Consider the following 25,603-nt stretch of genomic DNA (forward strand, 5'->3'; position numbering starts at 1 on the left):
TCACTTTATCCCCTCCGTGGACACCCAATCCTCCTCCAATCTACACCGTGGCCGCCACCACCAGACTCCCAGAGTACGTCCCTGGGGCCATCGGGAGCAGCACAGTTGGCAGCACCCGCAACCCTGACGCCTACATAAGCCCGTCTCCATCCTTACCCACAGAGCCCCCACCTACTCCATTCCATCCCTGAATCTTCTCTGCATCCGGCGCCCAATAGTAATGCTTCAAATTTGGGAGGACTCTTCCCCCCCCCCCTCTCTCGCTCTCTCTCTCTCTCTCTCTCTCTCTCCCCCCCCCCCCCCCTGACTGCCATCCCCTCTGCAGTTTCACCTTCCTAATCCTTCCTTGCCCAAACAAACAAGGGGATCTGGATGCCCTCCTGAAAAATGCCTTGGGCAAAAAGACCAACAGGCACTGAAACAGAAACAAAAATTGTGGGAAAATATTCATCTTTGCTGCCTGTACTCGGCCCGCCAAAGACAGAGGGAGGTTGTCCCACCTCAGCAAGTCAGCCTTCACCCTCCCCACCAAGCTAGTGAAATTCAACTTCCGGAGACCTGCCCAATCCCGGCCCACCTGCATCCCCAGATACCTGAAGTGAGACTCTGCCAGACGAAATGGCAGCCCCACCCCACCCCCGGAGAGGAGACCATAAAGTACTCATTTTTCCCTAAGTTCAATTTGTACCCTGAAAACTTCCCACATCTCTGAAGCAACCCCATTATGTTTGCCGCCAAAGAGCTTGGCTCTGAAATATACAAGTCATCCGCTTATAAGGACACCCAATGCTCCATTCTTCCCTCCCCCCGCCCAATTTTCCCCTTGCACAACCCCAAGCTCCTCAGCACAATGGCCAAAGGCACTATAGCAAATGCAAACAGAAGGGGGAACATGGGCCATCCTTGCCTCGTCCCGCAGTGCAATGCAAAGTACCCCAAATTCATATTGTTCGTGTGCATGCTCACCATCGGCTCCTTGTATAGCAGCTGCACCCACGCCACAAACTTCGGCTCAATCCTAAATTTCTCCAATACCGGCATCAAATAACGGCACCCGATCAAGTGCCTTCTTCGCATTTAATGCCACCACCACTCCGTCTCCCTTCCTTCTGCCAGAGAAAGCACCACATTCAACAGCCTCCTCACATTCGATGACAACTGTCTGTCCACATCTGATCCTCTCCAATCACCTTCCGAAGGCATCCCTCCAACCTTAACACCAACACCTTTACCAATACCTTGGCGTCCACATTCAGCCTGTACGATCTACTGAATCCTTGTCCTTCTTAAGCAACAATGAGATCTAGGCCTGCGCCATCGTTTGTGGCAAGGCACCCCTGTCATCGTGTCGTTGAATGTTCCTACCATCAATAGCACCAGCCTATCCTTAAACCTTTTATAAAATTCAACTGGGAGCCCATCTGGCCCCACCACCTTCCCTGTCTGCATTTACAAAGGAGGCAGTGGCATGGTGGTATTGTCGCTGGTCCAGTAATGCAGAGACCCTGAGTCATGCTCTGGGGTCCCGGGTTTGAATCCCGCCTTGGCAGATGGTGAAATTTGAATTCAATAAAAGTCTAATGATGACCGTGAAACCATTGTCGATTGTCGTAAAAACCCACTAATGTCCTTTAGGGAAGGAAATCTCTCGTCCTTACCTGGAATGGCTTACATGTGACTCCGACCCACACCAATGTGGTTGACTCTTGAATATCGTCAGGGATGGGCAATAAATGCTGGTCCTGCCAGCAACGCCCACGTGAACGAATAAAAGAAAAAGCTCCGATCTGCCTATAGGGTCTCTCACCTGGGCGGCCATAGTGTGAGTGGTCGCACATTTGGTGGCTCCCTCTCGTGGAGGTTTTTCATAGAATTTACAGTGCAGAAGGAGGCCATTCGGCCCATCGAGTCTGCACCGGCTCTTGGAAAGAGCACCCCACCCAAGCCCACACCTCCACCCCATCTCCATAACCCAGTAACCCCACCAAACTAGGGCAATTTTGGACACTAAGGGCAATTTATCATTACCAATCCACCTAACATGCACATCTTTGGACTGTGGGAGGAAACCGGAGCACCCGGAGGAAACCCACGCAGACACGGGGAGAACGTGTGGACTCTGCACAGACAGTGACCCAAGCCGGGAATCGAACCTGGGACCCTAGAGCTGTGAAGCAATTGTGCTAACCACTATGCTACCATGCTGCCCAGTCGAATTGTTTTGGACATTTTCCCTGGTTAATGGCAAAAAGGTGCAGGAGAGTGAGTAGAAGAGATTGACCCTCTGGTGTATGGAGATGAGGGCCAGAAGCAGTCGCAAAAGAGGGGATCAGACTGCAAATGTTCGTGCGATGTGCGCGGCGCTGGTGGAGATTACGGAGGGTAAGGGAGCGGCCCTGCTGGCTCTGTGTTCAACAGAGCAGCTGGTGGGCTTCATGAATTAGGGTGAGGGGGTGGGGTACGTAGGGTGCTCCCCGACAAGGCTGATCAAGTGGAACATGCAAGGATTGATGGGCTGGTCAATAGGGCCCATGTGTTTGCACGTTTAAAAAGATTAAAGGTGGATGTGGCCATGCTACAGGAGACTCACCTGAAGTTGGGGGAACCAAACGAGACTGAGGAAGGGTTGGGTAGGGCAAGTATTTCATTCGGGATTGGACTCTAAAATGAAGGGGTTGGCGATTTTGATCAATAAGCGGGTGCCGTTTGAAGTGGGAAGTATAGTGGCGGACTCTGAGGGAAGGTATGTTATGGTGAGCGGGAAACTGGAGGCCGTTGGTGTTAATGAAAATCTATGCCCCGAACTGGGACGATATTGAATTTATGAGACGTGTGCTGGAGAGGCTCCCTGACCTGGATTCTCATCAGTTAATTATGGGGACGGGGACTTCAATACATTCCTGGATCCAACGCTGGACCGGTCGAGGTCGGGGAGGCAACAGCTAAGGAGGTCCAGGGGTTCATGGAGCACATTGGTTTGGGGGGGGGGTGGATCCGTGGAGATTTGGGAGACCGTGAGCGAAAGAATTTTCATTCTACTCACATGTGCGCACGGTGTACTCCCGAATAGACGTTTTTGTGTTTGACAAGACGTTGGTAGGGGTGGTTGATAATTGAGTATTCGGCAGTAGTAGTGTCGGACTATACCCCGTAGTGGGTGGACCTATGAGTACGCAAGGTCGGGGGGGGGAGGAATGTAGGACTGTTAGCGGAGGAAGAGGTGTGTGAGCGGGTGAGGAAGGCCATCCGGGGATATGTGGAGTTTAATGACATGGGGGAGGTTTTGGCAGGTAAGGTTTGGGAGCCACTGAAGGCAGAGGTCAGGGTAGAGTTTATTTTGATTCGGGCACATAGGGAGAAGGTAGAGCAGGCGGCGATAGAGAGGCTAGTGGAGGAAACCCTGCAGGTGGACAGGAAATATGCGGAGGCCCGAGAGGCGGGGATGCTAAAGTAATGGCAGAGGCTGCAGATGACGTTTGGGCTATTATCTATGGGTAAGGCCGTGGGGGGTGAGAGGGGCGGTGTATGAGTATGGGAGAAGGCGAGCAGGATGCCAGTGCACCAGTTGAGGAGGCGGCGAGGGAGATTGGGAAAGTGATGGACACAAGTGGGAGTCTGGTCTGTTATTGAAAATCTGGAAAGATGTGTAATTTGCAACATGGAAGTCTGGCAATATCTGGTCTGAGAGAAACATGAGAGAATACAGGGAAAGATCCCACAAAGGGTTAATAGCAGCTGCAAAGAGCAGGATTATAAAATGCAGATTCCTTCTCCCAAACAAACACAGGATTTTTGTATGAAGCTAAAAACAATGGTTCACACCTTCATTGAAAGTAACTATCTTAGTAAGCATCTGGAAAAGCATGGATGAGAGTTTCAGTTGAGTTAGTGATAAATGTAAACTTTCAAGTTATAACCAAGTGGATTTTTAGCATTACGCTAAAAGCAATGTTTCACACCTTCATTGAAATTAACTATTTTAGTAAGCAGCTGGAAAGGAAAGGTTATTTGGGCATTCTGAATTCTCCCTCTGTACCCGAACAGGTGTGAATTTCTGCTAACACCAAGTAAATTAAAGAAAACTGGAGACTATCAGTCTACGAGAAACATAATTTAAAGCATAAATCAAAGTCAAATTTATGAGCTGGGGGACACAATTCGAAAATAAAACTATAGAAATGACAGGAACCAAACCAAAATTCACACCTCTATTGAAACCAAAGCATTTTTGAATATCAAGGAACTTTGAACATCACAAAGGAAACAATGTAATCAGAGACCTGAGAGGTGAGGTCATGTCAAAATGAATACTTAGTTGTATTAGAATGTTTAGATCAAAGATACTTTTTACAATCAAAGTGAAATAATAGTTACTTAACAATAAAGTTGTAAAAACTTAATAACAGTTAGAAAGAGAATAAACCCAGAGACCAGAGCAGGAACCACCAGAACTCAGAGAGAGGAGAGAAGCAGAGAAGGAACAAGAGAAGCAAGCAGAGTCAGCTCGGTCATGGGAAAGATAAGACATAGCAGCCGAGCTAAAACAGCTAATACATCTAAGGAAGACTAGAATTTAAAGAAGAGGCAGAGTCAGCTCAGAGATAGCCAGCTCTCATAGCTCAGTACATGGGATCGACAAGACACACGAACCGAGCTCACCAGCGAATACATCTAAAGAAGAACAGACTTTAAAGAAGATTGGTTGACAAGTTGGGCCTGAAGGTCCCTTCAACCAACCAGAAGGATCCAGAAGCAAGATCTGTTTACCTTTCTGTAAAGAAAGTGATTGCAGCTTTTAAAAGAAAAAAATATAATAATAAAATAACTTAAAGTAACCTGTAACAGTGGTTATTCCTAAGTCTACTTTACTTACTTAGCAATGCGGGACCCAGGATCGATGCTACTAAGTGGTAAGTAGATGAAGGTATGGGTTATACCGGGGGATAACTTGAAAATATAGTTTGACCTGAATAACACCCACTGAAGCCTGCATCGGAGTCAGGGAGTGAGAATCCCTGTTCACCATTTAGAAGGTTGGCCCTTTTTGGTATAGGGGGAATTCTAAGAACAGTGGTGAGTTTTCAACAACAGGTCTTGTACCCGGCGGGGGTGAACAGTGTGTTTAGGGACTTCTGTAGTAAGTTGTACAAGTTGGAACCCCAGCCGGGGAGGAGTAGGGGATGGGGCAGTTTCTGGGAGGGTTGGAGTTCCCGAAGTTTGATGAGGAATTGGTGGAGGGCCTGGGTGCCCCAATTGGGCTGGTAGAAGTAGTGATGGGGTTGGAGGCGATGTAATCGGGTATGGCCCAGGGTCTGGATGGGTACCCGGTGGAATTCTACAAGACGTTCTCCGGCATGGTAGCACAGTGGTTAGCACTGTGGCTTCACAACGGCAGGGTCCCAGGTTTGATTCCCGGCTTGGGTCACTGTCTGCGCGGAGTCTGCACGTTCTCCTCGTACCTGCGTGGGTTTCCTCCAGGTGCTCCGATTTCCTCCCACAAGTCCCAAAAGACGTGCTATTAGGTTATTTGGGCATTCTGAATTCTCCCTCTGTACCCGAACAGGTGCCAGAATGTAGCAACTAGGGGCTTTTCACAGTAACTTCATTGCAGTGTTAATGTAAGCCTACTTGTGACAATAATAAAGACTAGCTAACTAGGGGATCGCTGCAGGGGTTTGCTCGGAGGTGGCAGCCGTTCATCGACTTCTTTGAGAAAAATTAAGCTGTCAGCTGGGGGGTGGGGGGCATGAGGGGGGGAGCAGCGAGTAAGGGCAAGAGAACCAGTGACAGGGGGCTTGGGAAGGTGGTACTGTTTGTGTAAGCCATGTTGGCTGGGGTTTATCACTGCCGGGGGGGGGGGGGGGGGGGGGTTTATATTGTTTTGTTCTTGTTGAAACCTGATGTTTAAACTGTTAAAATTATGAATGCCTCGATAAAATATTTTCGAAAAAAAAGCTTTGCTGGGTATACCTCTCCGAATCTCACTCTGCCACTGTACAGTCCAAAGGCCGCTCGCCAACTCTGCCGTCATATCTTGGTATATGTGTATACCAATGCCTTCCCACGTCACCTCTCGTCAGTGCTTCGCCCAGCTCAAAACCTCTTTCACATCATAGAACATAGAACATAGAACAGTACAGCACAGAACAGGCCCTTCGGCCCTCAATGTTGTGCCGAGCCATGATCACCCTACTCAAACCCACGTATCCACCCTATATCCGTAACCCAACAACCCCCCCCTTAACCTTACTTTTTGTAGGACACTACGGGCAATTTAGCATGGCCAATCCACCTAACCCGCACATCTTTGGACTGTGGGAGGAAACCGGAGCACCCGGAGGAAACCCACGCACACAGGGGGAGGACGTGCAGACTCCACACAGACAGTGACCCAGCCGGGAATCGAACCTGGGACCCTGGAGCTGTGAAGCATTTATGCTAACCACCATGCTACCCTGCTGCCCCAGCTGTGGAAGCAGACTATGACCCCCCCCCCCCCCCCCCCCCCCCCCCTTGTTGGCTCATTCGCTTTCGGTTTCGGCATAAACAACCGATGTGCCCTGTCCAACTCATAGCGGGTGGGTCTTCCCCCTTGCTCATCATCTTCGCAAACATCTTTGCAAAGTTCTCAGAAGGCCTCAGGCCCTCTACCCCCTGGGGCAGACTCACGATCCTCATATTTTGACTACTTGACCTGTTCTCCAGATCCTCCACCTTGGCTCTGAGCTCTTTGTTAATCTCTGCAGCTCCTCACCCATCGATGTGAGCTAGTCACTGTGCTGCTACAATGTCTCCTCCACCCCCTTCAACTTCTCTCCTTGCTCCCGCACCTCGACCGACATCTTCATCACTACCGCCTTTACTGAGGCAATCGCTTCCTCCACGCACCCTTTAAGCAAAACCGCCACCTCCCTCCAAATGCTTGGAAAACATCCTTTCAAACTCCACCGATATCACCTTGGTCGGAGTTTCCACCGTGAAGGGTGGACCCGCTATGAGTTGGACAGGGCACATCGGTTGTTTATGCCGAAGCCGAAAGCGAATGAGCCAACAAGGGGGGGGGGGGGGGGGGGGGTCATAGTCTGCTTCCACAGCTATCATGTGAAAGAGGTTTTGAGCTGGGCGAAGCACCTGACGACCCAGACCCCGCCATCTTTCTTCCTGCAGGACTCTTAGCACTTTCGCTCGCCCCTTCTTTCCAGAACCCTTCTTCTGGGACTTCGACATTCCCTAACCTCCTCATGACTTCCCACACCAACTCATCCGAAAACTACCCCTGAGACCAAGCACCAAAGTTGCACAATCCCTTGCCGCTCAGCTGACGCCCAAAGAGCCATCGTCAAGGGCTCGACCACCAATGCAAACAACAATGGCAACAGCGGGCACCCCCGTGCCCTGTGCAACCCAAAATACCTCATACTCATCTCATTCGATTGAACGCTAGCCACGGGGCCAAATAGAAAAATCAAACCCACCCCACAAATTTTGGTCCAAACCCAAACCTTCCCAGAACTTCAAACAGGTACCTCCACTCTACCTGGTCGAATGCCATGGACACAGTTGCCTCTGGAGAGTTGCCTCCCCTTCACAAAACCCACTTGGTCCTCAGAAACCACCTCCGGGCGCACCCCTCCAATCTACACATCAACACCTTCGCCAGGACTTTCACGTCCATGTTTAGCAGAAAAGTGGAACTATAGGATCCACACTCCAGTAGGTGCCTTCCTCTTTTTCAGGATCAACGAAACCAACTCCTGTGCTAACGTAACCAGAAACTCCCAACGCCTTGTTTTTTTCTGAAGTATTGCATTGTTTAATCAGCCTTATTTGGTATTCCTCAGGTCACCCCTGGATGTTCCGTGATGCAATTTCTGATGACCGCCTTCTTGTCAATGGATATGAAGTCTTTGTACCGCCACCTGGGCAGGTTAATGAAGCTGGACAACGTCGATACATCATGGTTAACATTACCATACCAGGTAACCAGTGCTCCTCTAATGGGCATGGCAGCGTATTATGTTACAAACCCTCCCGCTGGCTCAATGGCAACAGCCGTGCCTGGCCTGGCAGTGTCATAAACATAATTTTTCAATTTTAGTTTATCCACCTTAGCTAGTCTTGTTTTGGATTCTGGACTTGTCTTCAATACAGAAGGAATTTGAAGCCTGTGTTCCCTCTCCAGGTGAGGGCAATATCACTCTTATTCCGCAGATAGCCGCTCCCTTTTCCCCTTTACAATTACCTCCATATGCTTGCAAAATGAGAATGACCACTTCCCCAATACTGTCACAAGAAGGGAGAGAAAGCATTGGCTCCCTGGCACTTTGGCTCTGCATTTATGGATAGGTTTGCAGTAGATATAGAACTAGCTGGTGAAGGAGCTACTTCATCCAAGGAGTTGAATCAAAGCTTTTTTCTGAAAATATTTTTATTCGGCTTTTAACATTTTATACATAAAACAAAACAATGTAAAATGTCAAGAACCTCAGAGACCCCCCCGCCTCCCCACTCCACTGACCATTTCCCCAATAACGCAAAGAAACCACTTCCCCCAACCACACCTCTGCCTTAGCAGCTGAAGGTAACCAGCTCTTTCAAGTGTAGAATCAACAGACCCTATCTATTGTGGAACCCCTCCATCGTTCCCCCTCAAAGTAAACTTAACCTTCTCCAAATACAGGAATTCCATTAAGTCCCCAAGCCACACTGAGGCACAAGGCGGAGAGGCTGACCTCCAACCCAACAGGATCTGCCTGCAAGCAATCAGCGAGGAGAAGGCTAAAACATCTGTCCCCACTCCCGTCTGCAGCTTCGGCAAGTACGACCCCCAAAATATTGTCCCCAGGGGACTGGGCTCCACATCCACGTGCAGGATCCCCGACCTGCTGCTGAAAAACGACCTCCAAAATTTCTTCAACTTCAGGCAGGACCAGAACATGTATATGTGGTTGGCAGGAACTCTCCCACACCACTTGCAAGCTTCACCCCCTCAAACACCCGGCTCATCCTCAAATTCATTAGGTGTGCCCTGTGCACCATCTTAAACTATATTAACCCCTGCCTCGCACTGAATGTTAAGGCATTCACCCTTCACAACATCTACCACCAAAACCCCTCTTCCAGCATCACACCCAACTCCTCCTCCCACTTGGCTTTAACCCCCTCCAGCGATGCCATATCATAGAATCCCTACACTGCAGAAGGAGGCCATTTAGCCCATCAAGTCTGCACCGGCCCTTGGAAAGAGCACCCTATTTAAGCCACACCTCCACCCTATCCCGTAACCCGGTAACCCCACCTAACCTTTTTGATATTAAGGGGCAATTTAGCATGGCCAATCCACCTAACCCGCACATCTTTGGACTGTGGGAGGAAACCGGAGCACCCAGAGGAAACCCACACACACGTGGAGAAAGTGCAAACTCCACACAGACAGTCACCAAGGCCAGAATTGAACCCGGGTACCTGGGGCTGAGAGACAGAAGGGCAAACCACTCCTACAAAATCTTCTCATAAATCTAAGAAGATCCCACTCCCCCCCCCCCCCCCCCCCCCCCCCCCCCAACCCTATCACCGATAACACCCTATCTAACAATGAGGAGGGCGGTGTCACCGGAAACGTTGGGGAAATCGTTTTTGCAACATCCCACACCTGCATATTCTTAATGGTGCTTTCCCCCCCCCCCCCACCCCCCCAAGAGCGGAAACCCAAACTTCTCCATCAACTCCTCCAAACTCGCAAACTGCCCTTCCAAAAATAAGTCCTTCATTTCCATCACACCCTGCAATCCCCGAAAACCGAGCATCCAGCCTCGTTGCCTCAAACACGTGATTCTCTCGGACCACCATCAACTTCGACCCTGCCGCCAATTTAAAATGCTGTCGAAATTGCCTCCATATCTTCAGCGTGGCCACCACCACCGGACTACTCGAATATTTCTCTGGGACAAATGAAAATGGCACCGTTGACAGCGCCGACAAACACCCCCTGCAAGAGCCTGTCTCCATCCCCACCCACATTGCCTCCGGCCCCCTACCCCAGCCCCTCACTTTCTCACCATTCACCGCCCAATAGTAATACAACAGATTTGGAAGTACCAACCCTCCTGACTGTCACCCTCTCTGAAGCACCGTCTTTCCAATCCTCGCCACCTTACCTACCCAGACAAACAACAAAATCGACCGTTCCTCCCCCATAAATAAACTTTTGGCAAAAAAAAGGGTAGTGCTGGAATAAAAATAAAAACCGCAGCAAGTTATGCATCTTGACCACCTGCCAATGATATGGGGAGGCTGTCCCATCTCAACAAATCTGCCTTGACCAGGCCTACCCACCAGGCTTGTAAAATTCAACTTGGAGCCAGGCCAGTCTTGAGCCACTTGCACCTCAAGTACCTAAAGTGAGTAGTCGGCACACAAAAAGGTAATCCCCCCCCACCACCACCAAGCCAGCTACTGATCCCTGGACAAGAAATAAAAAAACACTTGCTCTTTTCTAAATTCAGTTAATATCCCAAAAAGCCCCCAAACATATACAATAAAAGATTGTTGGCATTCAGGGACACCATATGCTCCACCATCCCCCTCACAATCTCCCTCCAATTATCTGAATACATCAGCGCAATAGCCACGAGCTCTATCACCAGCGCTAACAAGAAGGGGACATGGGGCACCCCTGCGTCATTGCCCTATACAGCTTAAAATGTCCCAAGTTCACCTCATTCGTACGAACACTCGCCTTCGGTTCCTTGTATAACTATTTGACCTTGACCCACGCCACAAACTTAGGCCCAGTCCGAAACCGCTCCAACACCACAAACAAATAACTCCACTCTACCCGATCAAACACCTTCTCCGCATCCAGCGCCACCTCCGGCTCTTTCCCCCCCTCTGATGGGAGAGCACCACGTTTAACAAGCGTCACACATTCAAGGACAACTGCCTACCTTTACAAACCCTGCCTGATCCTCCCCAATTACCTGCGGAAGACAATCTTCCAACCTCAGCGGCAATAGCTTGGCAAGAATCTTGACATCCAGGGCAGCACGGTGGTGCAGTGGTTAGTACTGCTGCCTATGGCGCTGAGGACCCGGGTTCAATCCCGGACCCGGGTCACTGTCTGAGTTTGTACATTCTCCCCGTGTCTGCGTGGGTTTCACCCCCACAACCCAAAGATGTGCAGGGTAGGTGGATTGGCCACACTAAATTGCCCCTAAACTCGAAAAAAATAATTGGGTACTCTAAATTTATAAAAACAAAAAAAAAAGAATCTAGGCATCCACATTTAACAGGAATATTGATCAATACGACCCACACTCCACTGGATCCTTATACTTTTTTAACAACAGCGAAACAGATACCTGCCCCATCGTGTCCAAGAGTGCTCCCTTAGCAACTGCGCTCTCAAACGTCTCCACCAACAGCAGCGCCAACCTATCCAAAAACTTGTTATAGAATTCCACCGGTCCCCATCCGGCCCCGGTGCTTTACCCGTCTGCATGTTCCCTATCGCTGCCCAAATCTCCTCAATCCCCCATGGTTCCTCCAACCCTACCCTCTCCGACATTAGGACCCCCCCCCATCCGCCCCCAAGATGTCCCTCATATCCGACTTATCCTCCAGGGGCTCCGACCTGTACAACCTTTTATAAAACTTCTCAAATGCCTTGTTCACCTGCTCCAGCGCCACCACCAACTCCTTCACTCCATCATGAACCTGAACAATTACTCAAAAGGTCACCTTTCTACTGATCAAAAGTTCCGGAGTGCAATCTTCCATATACTTCCCATCAACTTCCAAGATTTCATCTCCCTGCCACTCCTCTCTTGCCTCCCTAACCATCTGTGCCTTATGCAAGATGATGCCGCCCCTTACGACCACCTTCAGCGCCTCCCAAAGTACCAACGGTGAGACCTCCTCATTCTTATTAAACCCCACATAAACACTAATCACCCCCCTCCCATCGTCGCACAAAAACACTGATCTGCAACAGCCCCACACCCAACCTCTATGCTGGCCTCTGCACAGCCCGTTCTCCAGGATCACATCCACCAAATGTGGAGCTTGATCCAAAATGACAATCTCTGAGTGTTCCACATTCATCACTTCCGACAGCAACGACTTCCCCGTGAGAAAGAAATCAGTCCTTGAGTACACATTATGCACTGGATAAAAAAAGGAATACTTTCTACCCCTGGATGCAAGAACTGCCACAGGTCCGCGCCCCCCCCCCCCCCAAATCTCCTTCATAAATGATGCCAACTCCCCACCCCCTCCAAATGAGCATGGCTTAGACCGATCCATCTGCGGATAAAACACTTTATTTATTTATTTATTTAAATTTAGAGTACCCCATTCATTTTTTTTCCCAATTAAGGGGCAATTTAGCCTGGCTAATTCACCTACCCTGGACATCTTTTTGGGTTATGGGTGTGAGACCCACGGAGACACGGGGAGAATGTGCAAATACACGGACAGTGACCCAGAGCTGGGATCAAACCCGTGTGCTCAGCCGTGAGACAGCAGTGCTAACCACTGCGCCACCGTGCCGCCCTCAACACTGTATTTAAATCTTCACCTAAAATTGATTGATGCATATCCAAATCTCGCCGCTTCACCGGTGCACTCAACCCTGGCCCGTTCCACGTTGCTATTCTCACTCTCTCTCTATCTCACTCTCTTTCCCACCCCCCTCCCCCACTCTTATCAGTCATGACCAGACTCCTGGCCCTATCCCTAGTCACCATCAGCCAGCCACATCCCCCCCCCCCCCCCCCCCCCCCCCGGCCCTTCCCAGACTCCCCAACCACTTCCTCTCAAAACCACTTCTCTCTGCATACTCTTTGCCCCCACCCCGTCTATGTTTTTTTCCCTCATTTCTGCTATTACGGTGAACAGGAAAGGACTATGATATAATGATCTGGTTGAGGAGAATTAAATTGTACAATCCTTTTCATTTTCTGTTGATGAACAGATTTGGATAATGCTTTGCTCAGATGGCATTTTTCTTTGTTCAGTTTACACACTGAAGGAAAGGTGTCTGCAAGTGGTGCGGAGCCTTGTGAAGCGAGAGGATTACAGAAACCTGGAAATTGTTGGATCGCTTTACGATGACCTGGAGGATGAGCCACAGGTCCTGAAAGATCTTCAACGACTTCAGCAGCAGCTGGCTGAAACTGAGGAGACCTTTGAAGCCGACTAACCTGGAGTTCCCTCAAGCTACCTCCATTTTCTTTCCCCTTCCATCCCCCCCTCCCGGCACCCCAGATCGAGACTTGTAAATTGTATAAAGCCAAGCTGAAAGTGCCCCGGTCTGTATGCAGGAGCAGGATGGACCACATCAGTTGTTTGAAATGTGGTGAATGAACAGTGACGGCACAGTGTGACTGTGGCGTAAAGCGGTGAACAAGACTTTGTTCCGATCATCTAAATGATTCGACATATATTGTGCTGTAAATTTATCATTTTTCTCCATCTTTTTCTTCCTTGGACCAAACATATGCTTTTTCAAATCACCAAAGTGCTGTAATGATCCCCCTCCTCGTCTCCCGTCATAGTTCTGCAAGTGAATACAGCACTTAGTGCGTTACTGGACATCAAGATCAGACTTTGTGTGCTTGGTTTGCTAATCTCAACATTGGGTGCTGCAGTTGGTTCTGGTTACCAGTGAGCTAGTGAGAGGGGGGCAGAGTCAGCAGAGGATCCTGGGGTGACTAGTGGGGGCGTGTGTAAGATTCATTCCACGTGAAGGAGATTGTACTGGATGAGCAGTCTGGTGACAATCTTGTGTTCATAACTCTAGCTCTGCTTTCCCTGGGAATTGCACCCAAGTGTGGTCTAACCATGTTCTATACAGGTTTGATATAACTCCTCAAATATTACCGTCTAGAAGTGAACCCCAGTGCTATTTATAAATGGCTGTTAACCTGCATCACTACTTTTAGTGATTTGTGTAGCTTTACCTCCATTCAAACACTTACTTTCCAAGGAATGTGTGGCCTCCTTATTTTCCTCACATTTAACTATATATTAAAGTTAATCTGCCAATTAGACACCCAGTCTGGAGTTTGTTAATGTCTCCCAATGGGGGTTGGTTAACTCGGCTGGACAGCTGGTTCGTGATGCGGAGCAACGGCAACAGCGCGGGTTCAATTCCTGTGCCGGCTGAGCTTATTCTTTTTAAAAATAAATTTAGAGTATCCAATTAGAGTATCTCAACCTTGCCCCTTGCCTGAGGTGTTACCCCATCACCAGTCGGCTGTCTCTCAAATGTGAGAGCAGCCAATGGTCCTCGGGAAACAATGGCAACTTCCATTTTCATATTTTGTTCGTCTTTTTCTATTCAGCACCACATACACAACTTGGCGTCCTCTGCCAATTTTGAAATGGTATTTCTGGTTCATGCTCAAGCTGGTTCTGCAGATTGAGGACAAATGTGGCCCCAGCATTGATCCTGGTTCAGGACCACTTCCCACCTTGTGCTTTGTGGCTCGATGAGGTTTATTTGCTATGCTGTGACACATCTTTTTTTTAAATTTTAGATTACCCAATTATTTTTTCCAATTAAGGGGCAATTTAGCATGACCAATCCACCTACTCTGCACATTTTCTTTTGGCGTTGTGGGGGCAAAGCGCATGCAGACACGGGGAGAATGTGCAAACTCCACACGGACAGTGACCCAGAGCCGGGATCGAACCTGGTACCTCAGCGCCGTGAGGCAGCTGTGCTAACCACTAGGCCATCGTGCTGCCCTTTGACACATCTTGCCCCACCAGTACTTTGGCAATAAATACCTATTCTTCAAATGTGAGGCCAGATAGTGTTTTAGCAAGATATTCACTCATGGATGCTAGATCTGTGGTACTGAGGTCATTACTAACTCCAGACTTACTGAGCCTAACAAAAATGGAACCACCATCTTCATTACACAAGCCTTGCCATGAAGTACTGGCAGACCGATGGCACCATTTCATTCTATCTATTTATAGATAACTGCACCTGTTATATCTGTACATTGAATCCTTGTATATATTTTATATGTTATTAAATGTATGTTATTCACATGCATAGTGTGTTCATTATGGTGGTGGTTCTAAGGCAGTACTCCAATGATGCTGCCACATTGTAAAGTCAGCATTCTACTCCAAGAAGAATCTCTCTGATCGCTGAGCTTCATCAAACTAAAGAACAGGACCTGGCAGTGGCCCTGACGTTGAACCTGTGTCACTGTTTTCGGAGGGTTCTCATACCGATCACTGCCTGGGTAGGGAGTTTGACACTGACCAGTCCCTGGGTTTGGGGTCTGACACTGACCAGTCCCTGGGTTGGGGGTCTGACACTGACCAGTATTTGGGTTGGGGGGTCTGACATTGACCAGTCTCGGGGTTTGGGGTCTGACACTGACCAGTATCTGGGTTGGGGATCTGACATTGACCTGTCCCTGGGTTGGGGGTCTGACACTAACCAGTCTCTGCGTTGGGGGTCTGACACTGATCTGTCCCTGGGTTGGGGGTCTGACACTGACCAGTATCTGGGCTGGGGATCTGACATTGACCTGTCCCTGGGTTGGGGGTCTGACACTGACCAGTATCTGGGTTGGGGACCTGACATTGACCTGTCCCTGGGTTGGGGGTCTGACACTGACCAGTATCTGGGTTGGGGATCTGACATTGACCTGTCCTTGGGTTGGGGGTCTGACACTGACCAGTCTCTGGGTTGGGGGTCTGACACTGACCAGTCTCTGGGTTGGGGGTCTGACACTGACCTGTCTCTGGGTTGGGGGTCTGACACTGACTTGTCCCTGGGTTGGGGGTCTGACACTGACCTGTCTCTGGGTTGGGGGTCTGACACTGACCTGTCTCTGGGTTGGGGGTCTGACACTGACCTGTCTCTGGGTTGGGGGTCTGACATTGACCTGTCCCTGGGTTGGGGGTCTGACACTGACCAGTCTCTGGGTTGGGGGTCTGGCACTGACCAGTCTCTGGGTTGGGGGTCTGGCACTGACCAGTCTCTGGGTTAGGGGCCTGACACTGACCAGTCACTGGGTTGAGGGTCTGACATTGACCAGTCTTTGGGTTGGTGGTCTGACATTGACCAGTCTCTGGGTTGGGGGTCTGACACTGGCCAGTCTCTGGGTTGGGGGTCTGGCACTGACCAGTCTCTGGGTTAGGGTCCTGACACTGACCAGTCACTGGGTTGAGGGTCTGACATTGACCAGTCTTTGGGTTGGTGGTCTGACATTGACCAGTCTCTGGGTTGGGGGTCTGACACTGGCCAGTCTCTGGGTTGGGTGGTCTGACACTGACCACGCTGGGTTGAGGGATGGAGGAATGACATTGAGCATTCTCTGGGTTGGGGGTCTGACACTGACCAGCCTCTGGTCTGGGGAGTGGACTGACATTGAGCAGTCTCTGAGGTCAGGGTCTGACATTGGTCAGTTTCTGCATTGGGGTCAGGGGCTGACCCTGACCAGTCTCTGGGTGGAGGGTCTGACACTGACCAGTCTCTGGGTTGGGGGTCTGACACTGGCCAGTCTCTGGGTGGAGGGTCTGATATTGACCAGTCTCTGGGTTAGTGGTCGTGGGTTGAAACTGACCAGTGTGTGGGTTGAGGGTCTAACACTGGCCAGTCTCTGGGTTGGTGGTCTGACTTTGACCAGTCCCTGGGTTGGGGGTCTGAAACTGACCAGTCTGGGGGGGGGGGGGGGGGGCAGAAACTGACCACTCTGGGTTTGGGGTCTGACATTGAGCAGCCTCTGGTCTGGGAAGGGGACTGACACTGACCAGTCTCTTGTTTGGGGGTAAGGGGTTGAAACTGACGAATCTCTGGGTTGGGGGTAAGGGGTTGAAACTGACGAATCTCTGGGTTGGGGGTAGGGGGTTGAAACTGACCAGTCTCTGGGTTGAGGATCTGCCATTGACCATGTCTGGGTTGGTGGGGAGTGGGAGGGGTTTAACGCTGACCTGTCACTGGGCTGGGAGGGGAATTTGAAACTGACTTCATGGGTTGGGCAGGGATCTGACACTAACCAGTCTCTAGGTTAGGTGGGTGGTTTGACACTAACCAGTCTCTGGGTTGGGGGTCTGGCACTGACCAGTACCTGGGTTGGTGGTGGTGGGGGGATGTCTGATATTGACCAGTCTCTGGGTTGGGAGGGCAGTCTGTAATTGGCCAGCGTCGGACTGGGGCTGTGGTCTGAAACTGACTAGTACCTGGGGGGGGGGGGGGGGGGTGTCTGACATTGACCAGTCCCTTGGGGGGGGGGGGGTCTGACATTGACCAGTCCCTGGGGGTATCTGTGAAGTCCGGCCCTGAAGCGGATACTGACTGGAAACGTTGTTAATTGTCACTCACGCGTCACTATGGCTTTGGTTCGTGGTTAGTGAGATGTATCCGGGTGTACCCAGTCCTGAGGAACTGTCCCTGGTGTAGTCAGCCCTGAGGAACTGTCCCGGGTGTACCCAGTCCTGAGGAACTGTCCCTGGTGTAGTCAGCCCTGAGGAACTGTCCCGGGTGTACCCAGTCCTGAGGAACTGTCCCTGGTGTAGTCAGCCCTGAGGAACTGTCCCGGGTGTACCCAGTCCTGAGGAACTGTCCCGGGTGTACCCAGTCCTGAGGAACTGTCCCGGGTGTAGCCGCTCCTGAGGAACTGTCCCGGGTGTACCCAGTCCTGAGGAACTGTCCCGGGTGTAGCCGCTCCTGAGGAACTGTCCCGGGTGTAGCCGCTCCTGAGGAACTGTCCCGGGTGTACCCAGTCCTGAGGAACTGTCCCGGGTGTAGCCGCTCCTGAGGAACCGTCCCGGGTGTAGCCGCTCCTGAGGAACCGTCCCGGGTGTACCCAGTCCTGAGGAACTGTCCCTGGTGTAGCCGCTCCTGAACTGACCCGGGTGTACCCAGTCCTGAGGAACCGACCCGGGTGTAGTCAGCCCTGAGGAACCGACCCGGGTGTACCCAGTCCTGAGGAACCGACCCGGGTGTACCCAGTCCTGAGGAACCGACCCGGGTGTAGCCGCTCCTGGGGAACCGACCCGGGTGTACCCAGTCCTGAGGAACCGACCCGGGTGTACCCAGTCCTGAGGAACCGACCCGGGTGTACCCAGTCCTGAGGAACCGACCCAGGTGTAGCCGCTCCTGAACCGACCCGGGTGTAGCCGCTCCTGAACTGACCCGGGTGTAGCCGCTCCTGAACTGACCATGCAGAAGAGGAAGAACCGCCCTCCGCGCAAATGGTAAGTCTGGAGCATTCCTTTCATGGCCATTATTTCCCAGGTTGCTCCATTGCTAATTCTGTGTCCTCTTTTCTTTCTCGCCTAGCATGTCTGTCTGGGATAAAAATGATCCTGCTATTTACCCTCATCCGATAACCAATCACTGGGCCATGCTGAAATACCAGGTACATGGGGCAATAACTGTCTAAATCACAGTGTGTGAGGCTGGACCTGGACCAGGAAGGGGGAGACCAATCAAACATTGTAAATGTCCCCTTTCGGCACTAATATTATGGGATGACTCAATCCAACTAAACTGATGCTAAAAAAAAGCATCATATGTGCTCCACCAAAAAAAGCCCCAAATACATTCCAACAAAATCAGATGTATTATTGACAGACTAGGATCTTGCAGCACAGTGGGGAGCATCCCTGCTTTTGAGCTAAAGGCTCCAGGTCCAAGCCCCACTTCAGGAGTTGATAACCACAGAAGGTATGTTTTTTTCTATTATTCAGCCTTACTAAGCCAATGCCCCTTATCCAACTCCTTGCTTGTTCCATTGGCCAATTCAATTTGTGGTCCCCAGACAAGAGACATAACAGATCCAAATTGACAAGAACGGGTATTACACCTGACCTCACACTTGATCTCACCCTTGATCTTAGCTAAACGGTGTGTGTTCATATCATGGCCAAACAGGTTGATTATCAGCGATAAAGTCTTCCAATTGGCCCGATGGCAGGCAGTAAGAGCGAGTGGGTTTTCCTGGTCAGTCATTCTGTAGAAGGCAGCATCAAATGCTACAGTACAAAGAACAAAGAAAAGTACAGCACAGGAACAGACCCTTCGGTCCTCCAAGCCTGCGCCGACCATGCTGCCCATCTAAATTAAAATCTTCTATACTTCCGGGGTCCGTATCCCTCTATTCCCATCCTATTCATGTATTTGTCAAGATGCCCCTTAAACGTCACTATCATCCCTGCTTCCACCACCTCCTCCGGCAGCGAGTTCCAGGCACCCACTACCCTCCGTGTAAAAAACTTACCTTGTACATCTCCTCTAAACCTTGCCCCTCGCACCTTAAACCTATACCCCTTAGTAATTGACCCCTCCACCCTGGGAAAAGTCTCTGACTATCCACTTTGTCTATGCCCCACAGAATCTTGTAGACCTCTATCAGGTTGTCCCTCAACCTCCTTTGTTCCAGTGAGAACAAACCAAGTTTATTCAACCTCTCCTCATAGCTAATGCCCTCCATACCAGGCAACATCCTGGTAAATCTTTTCTACATCCTCTCTAAAGTCTCCACATCCTTCTGGTAGTGTGACGACCAGAATTCAAGTGTGGCCGAACTAAGGTTCTATACAGCTGCAACATGACTTGCCAATTTTTATACTCAAGATGGTGAATTTTATTTTCTTCAGTTAGAGGCATTCTGACAGGTCGGACAGCGAGTCTGCAGCTTTGGGCGATGCTGCTGATCACCAACTGAGCAGGATTCTTCGGCGGGCAAATAGGGAAGCAAAGGCTAGGGGATAAGCCCCTTCCCCATGAAGAATTCTGGCTGTTCTGAGATCCCGAAGAACGCCACCTTTGGGCACGGCTCCACCCTCAGCCCCACAACCTTGGAAATTGCCTCAAAAAAGGATGTTCAGAACCCGACAAGTCTGGGACAGGCCCAGAACATGTGGGCATGGATGGCTGAGCTTTCCTGGCACCGTTCATATTTGCCCTCCACCTGCTCATTCGGGTACTGGTTAGGTGCGCTTTGTGTACCACCTTCAGCTGCATTACTTTGCCAAGTATGATCATGGATCATCCAATGTAAGTCCACGGTTGCCAGTGCCCTCTTAGGCCATGGTACCCAAGGGAGGAGGATTATTGATGTATACAAGGTACATTAGACTCCCCTGATTGTAATCCTTCCTCTTCAAGGACCTGAAATCTTTTACAGTCATTTGCCAAACCTTTGGGGCATGGTGGATTACTCTGTGCCTCTTGTGAGAGGTAGGTGCTTACACAGCAGAGGAACAGCCTCGATAACCTGGCGAGGTTTTTAATTGAAGGTTACAAAATAAATCCCATGAGCAAGGTTCCTAACCTATTGAAATGTACCAATTCCCAACTCTCATTTCAGCATCCAGTTATAAGAACATAAGAACTAGGAGCAGGAGTAGGCCATCTGGCCCCTCGATCCTGCTCCGCTATTCAATGAGATCATGGCTGATCTTTTGTGGACTCAGCTCCACTTTCCGGCCTGAACACCATAACCCTTAACCCCTTTTTTCTTCAAAAAACTATCTATCTTTATCTTAAAAACATTTAATGAGGGAGCCGCAACTGCTTCACTGGGCAAGGAATTCCATAGATTCACAATCCTTTGGGTGAAGAAGTTCCTCCTAAACTCAGTCCTAAATCTACTTCCCCTTATTTTGAGGCTATGCCCCCTAGTTCTGCTTTCACCCGCCAGTGGAAACAACCTGCCCGCATCTATCCTATCTATTCCCTTCATAATTTTATATGTTTCTACAAGATCCCCCCTCATCCTTCTAAATTCCAATGAGTACAGTCCCAGTCTACTCAACCCCTCCTCATAATCCAACCCCTTCAGCTCTGGGATTAACCAAGTGAATCTCCTCTGCACACCCTCCAGTGCCAGTATGTCCTTTCTCAAGTAAGGAGACCAAAACTGAACACAATACTCCAGGTGTGGCCTCACTAACACCTTATACAATTGCAGCATAACCTCCCTAGTCTTAAACCCCATCCCTCTAGCAATGAAGGACAAAATTCCATTTGCCTTCTTAATCACCTGTTGCACCTGTTAACCAACTTTTTGCGATTCATGCACTAGCGCACCCAGGTCTCTCTGCACAGCAGCATACTTTAATATTTTATCATTTAAATAATAATCCCGTTTGCTGTTATTCCTACCAAAATGGATAACCTCACATTTGTCAACATTGTATTCCATCTGCCAGACCCTAGCCCATTCACTTAACCTATCCAAATCCCTCTGCAGACTTCCAGTATCCTCTGCACTTTTCGCTTTACCACTCATCTTAGTGTCATCTGCAAACTTGGACACATTGCCCGTGGTCCCCAACTCCAAATCATCTATGTAAATTGTGAACAATTGTGGGCCCAACACTGATCCCTGAGGGACACCACTAGCTACTGATTGCCAACCAGAGAAACACCCATTAATCCCCACCCTTTGCTTTCTATTAATTAACCAATCCTCTATCCATGCTACTATTTTACCCTTAATGCCATGCATCTTTATCTTATGCAGCAACCTTTTGTGTGGCATCTTGTCAAAGGCTTTCTGGAAATCCAGATATACCACATCCATTGGCTCCCCGTTATCTACTGCACGGTAATGTCCTCAAAAAATTCCACTAAATTAGTTAGGCACGACCTGCCCTTTATGAACCCATGCTGTGTCTGCCCAATGGGACAATTTCTATCCAGATGCCTCGCTATTTCTTCCTTGATGATAGATTCCAGCATCTTCCCTACTACCGAAGTTAAGCTCACTGGCCTATAATTACCCGCTCTCTGCCTACCTCCTTTTTTAAACAGTGGTGTCACGTTTGCTAATTTCCAAACCACCGGGACCACCCCAGAGTCTAGTGAATTTTGGTAAATTATCATTAGTGCATTTGCTATTTCCCTAGCCATCTCTTTTAGCACTCTGGGATGCATTCCATCAGGGCCAGGAGACTTGTCTACCTTTAGCCCCATTAGCTTGCCCATCACCATCTCCTTAGTGATAACAATCCTCTCAAGGTCCTCACCTGTCATAGCCTCATTTCTATCAGTCACTGGCATGTTATTTGTGTCTTCCACTGTGAAGACCGACCCAAAAAACCTGTTCAGTTCCTCAGCCATTTCCTCATCTCATCATAGAATTTGCAGTGCAGAAGGAGACCATTCGGCCTATCGAGTCTGCACCGGCTCTTGGAAAGAGCACCCTACCCAAGGTCAACACCTCCACCTTATCCCCATAACCCAGTAACCCCACCCAACACTAAGGGCAATTTTGGACACTAAGGGCAATTTATCATGGCCAATCCACCTAACCTGCACATCTTTGGACTGTGGGAGGAAACCGGAGCACCCGGAGGAAACCCACGCACACACGGGGAGGATGTGCAGACTCCACACAGACAGTGACCCAAGCTGGAATCGAACCTGGGACCCTGGAGCTGTGAAGCAATTGTGCTATCCACAAGGCTACCGTGCTCTCCCATTATTAAAACTCCCTTCTCATCCTCTAAAGGACCAATATTTACCTTAGCCACTCTTTTCTGTTTTATATATTTGTAGAAACCTTTACTATCTGTTTTTATATTCTGAGCAAGTTTACTCTCATAATCTATCTTACTCTTCTTTATAGCTTTTTTAGTAGCTTTCTGTTGCCCCCTAAAGATTTCCCAGTCCTTTAGTCTCCCACCAATCTTTGCCACTTTGTATGCTTTTTCCTTCAATTTGATACTCTCCCTTATTTCCTTAGATATCCAAGGTCAAATTTCTTTCTTACCGTCCTTCCTTTTTGTTGGTATAAACCTTTGCTGAGCACTGTGAAACATCGCTTGGAAGGTTCTCCACTGTTCCTCAACTGTTCCACCATAAAGTCTTTGCTCCCAGTCTACCTTAGCTAGTTCTTCTCTCATCCCTTTGTAATCTCCTTTGTTTAAGCACAAAACACTAGTATTTGATTTTACCTTCTCACCCTCCATCTGTATTTTAAATTCCACCATATTGTGATCGCTCCTTCCGAGAGGATCCCTAACTATGAGATCATGAATCAATCCTGTCTCATTACTCAGGACAAGATCTAGGACCGCTTGTTCCCTCGTAGGTTCCATTACATACTGTTCTAGGAAACTATCGTGGATACATTCTATAAACTCCTCTTCAAGGCTGCCTTGACCGACCTGGTTAAACCAATCGACATGTAGATTAAAATCCCCCATGATAACTGCTGTACCATTTCTACATGCATCAGTTATTTCTTTGTTTATTGCCTGCCCCACCATAATATTACTATTTGGTGGCCTATAGACTACTCCTATCAATGACGTTTTCGCCTTACTATTCCTGATTTCCACCCAAATGGATTCAACCTTATCCTCCATAGCACCGATGTCATCCCTTACCATTGCCCGGATGTCATCCTTAAATAACAGAGCTACACCACCTCCCTTACCATCCACTCTGTCCTTCCGAATAGTTTGATACCCTTGGATATTTAACTCCCAGTCGTGACCATCCTTTAACGATGTTTCAGTAATGGCCACTAAATCATAGTCATTCACGATGATTTGCGCCATCAAGTAATTTACTTTATTTCGAATAATACGAGCATTCAGGTAAAGTACAGTTATGTTGGCACTTATTATTTAGTTCATCCCAGGGTTGCTCCTCACCAATCTACCTGACTGTCCAATCCATTAATCGATCGGTGTCTGTGAGAAGTATTTTCTGATGTAAGTCTTAAAGTTAAACCTTATTTCCTTTTTCACCTTTGTCCCTGGTCCTAATTTTATTCTTTCATTTGAACCAATATTCAAGACTTCCTTCATCGTTTCACCTTGCCAAGTTGTCTGACTTACTGAAATGTAAATTAGCTGGTGGGTTTTGAAATTAAGCTTCCAAATTGTGTTTCTATTCTGAGGTTTTTCCTTCCACTCGTTTACCCATCTCTCTGGTCCTTTTGGGTAGCACTCCTGCTTCTGAATCAAAATGTTATGAGTTCAATTCCCACTCCAGAGCATTGAGCACAAAATCCAGACAGATACTCCCAGTGCCTATACCGAGGGCGTGCAGCGCTGTCAGAGGTACCGTCTTTCAGATAAAGTACCAAACCAAGAGCCCTTTCTGTTCTCTCAAGGTCTAGTTTACCCCACCGCGCTTTCAAAGAAGAGCAGGGGAGCTTCCTCTGGGGCCCTGGGCAATATTTATCCCTCAAGCAAAACACAAAGGTCTTGTCGTTATTGCACTGCTGTGTATGGGAGCTTGCTGTGCATACATTGGTCACCAAATCTCCTGTATGACCGCACTTCAAAAGTACTTGAGATCGTGAAGGGTTCTACGAACTGTTTACGCGAGGTTTTTTTAACCTTAGATTTCTCATGATCTGCAGATGTTCCATTCAGTAATCAAATACCCACCATTCTCCTCATCACTTTTGGGTTCAAGAGGACTTTATTTAAGATCATATCTTGCCAACCCACTGATGGTGGGACTGCAAAGGGAAATCAGATGCAGTCTGTTTAGCGAGAGGTAGTAAAGTCCAATGAAAAGACAATATTAAGATAGTGGAAACTGGGCAACATGTGAGAGGGTGGGTGTGTGGGGTAGCCCTAGTGAACAATGATCAGTGTTTTGGGCATAATGTTCTGTCGCCTTAAAAAAAGTTATTTTGAAAAATAATTAAATGTTTCTATTTTTACAGGCACCTGGATTGAGCCTCAGTGTGCCTGACAGTAAGTGGATTGGAATCTATCTATAATTGGTAGACAGGGTGTAAAATTAGCAACATATATATTTACAGAATAATCCTCAGAAAATTAATGTGAGGAGAACACAGGCTGGAGCTGGGAACCTGGAAAATTCATGAGTTCAGATATTAGTGCAAATGGGAGTTGAAAATTATGGGCAGCACGGCGGCGCAGTGGTTAGCACTGCAGTCTCATGGTGCTGAGGTCCCAGGTTCGATCCCGGCTCTGGGTCACTGTCCGTGTGGAGTTTGCACATTCTCCCCGTGTTTGTGTGGGTTTCGCCCCCACAACCCAAAGATGTGCAGGGTAGGTGGATTGGCCATGCTAAATTGCCCCTTAATTGGAAAAAATGAATTGAGTACTCTAAACTTATTTTTAAAAAGAGTTGGGAATTACAGTCGGTGGGATTGGGTCATTAATTATAGTCGGTGGGATTTTACTTAATAATTTAAATATTTTGGACTGGGGTCGGTCATTACAGTCGGTGGGATTGGAGGCGGTGATTACAGTCGGTTGGATTGGAGTCGGCGATTACAGTCAGTGTGATTGGAGTGGGTGATTACAGTCAGTGTGATTGGAGTCGGTGATTACAGTCAGTGTGATTGGAGTCGGTGATTACAGTCAGTGTGATTGGAGTCGGTGATTACAGTCAGTGTGATTGGAGTCGGTGATTACAGTCAGTGTGATTGGAGTCGGTGATTACAGTCAGTGTGATTGGAGTGGGTGATTACAGTCAGTGTGATTGGAGTCAGTGATTACAGTCGGTGTGATTGGAGTCAGTGATTACAGTTGGTGGGATTGGAGTGGGTGATTACAGTCAGTGTGATTGGAGTCGGTGATTACAGTCAGTGTGATTGGAGTCGGTGATTACAGTCAGTGTGATTGG

General features: G+C 48.8%; 1 protein-coding gene across 2 annotated transcripts in view; it reads left to right on the forward strand.

Annotated features, from left to right (window-relative positions):
• Positions 1-15,063, forward strand: part of vhl (von Hippel-Lindau tumor suppressor) — a 28,923-nt gene extending 13,860 nt beyond the window's left edge. Inside the window, exons 2-3 of one of the 2 annotated variants that reach the window (XM_038810800.1) lie at positions 7,842-7,979; positions 12,974-15,063. In XM_038810800.1, coding sequence (XP_038666728.1) covers positions 7,842-7,979; positions 12,974-13,113 — 278 coding nt within the window. In that variant the 3' untranslated portion in view covers positions 13,114-15,063. The remainder of the gene's footprint in view (positions 1-7,841; positions 7,980-12,973) is intronic. The other variant, XM_038810799.1, reaches the window with a different exon arrangement.
• The last annotated feature ends 10,540 nt before the right edge of the window (positions 15,064-25,603 follow it).

This window comes from Scyliorhinus canicula, chromosome 11, assembly GCF_902713615.1.
Source record: "Scyliorhinus canicula chromosome 11, sScyCan1.1, whole genome shotgun sequence".
NCBI lineage: Eukaryota > Metazoa > Chordata > Chondrichthyes > Carcharhiniformes > Scyliorhinidae > Scyliorhinus > Scyliorhinus canicula.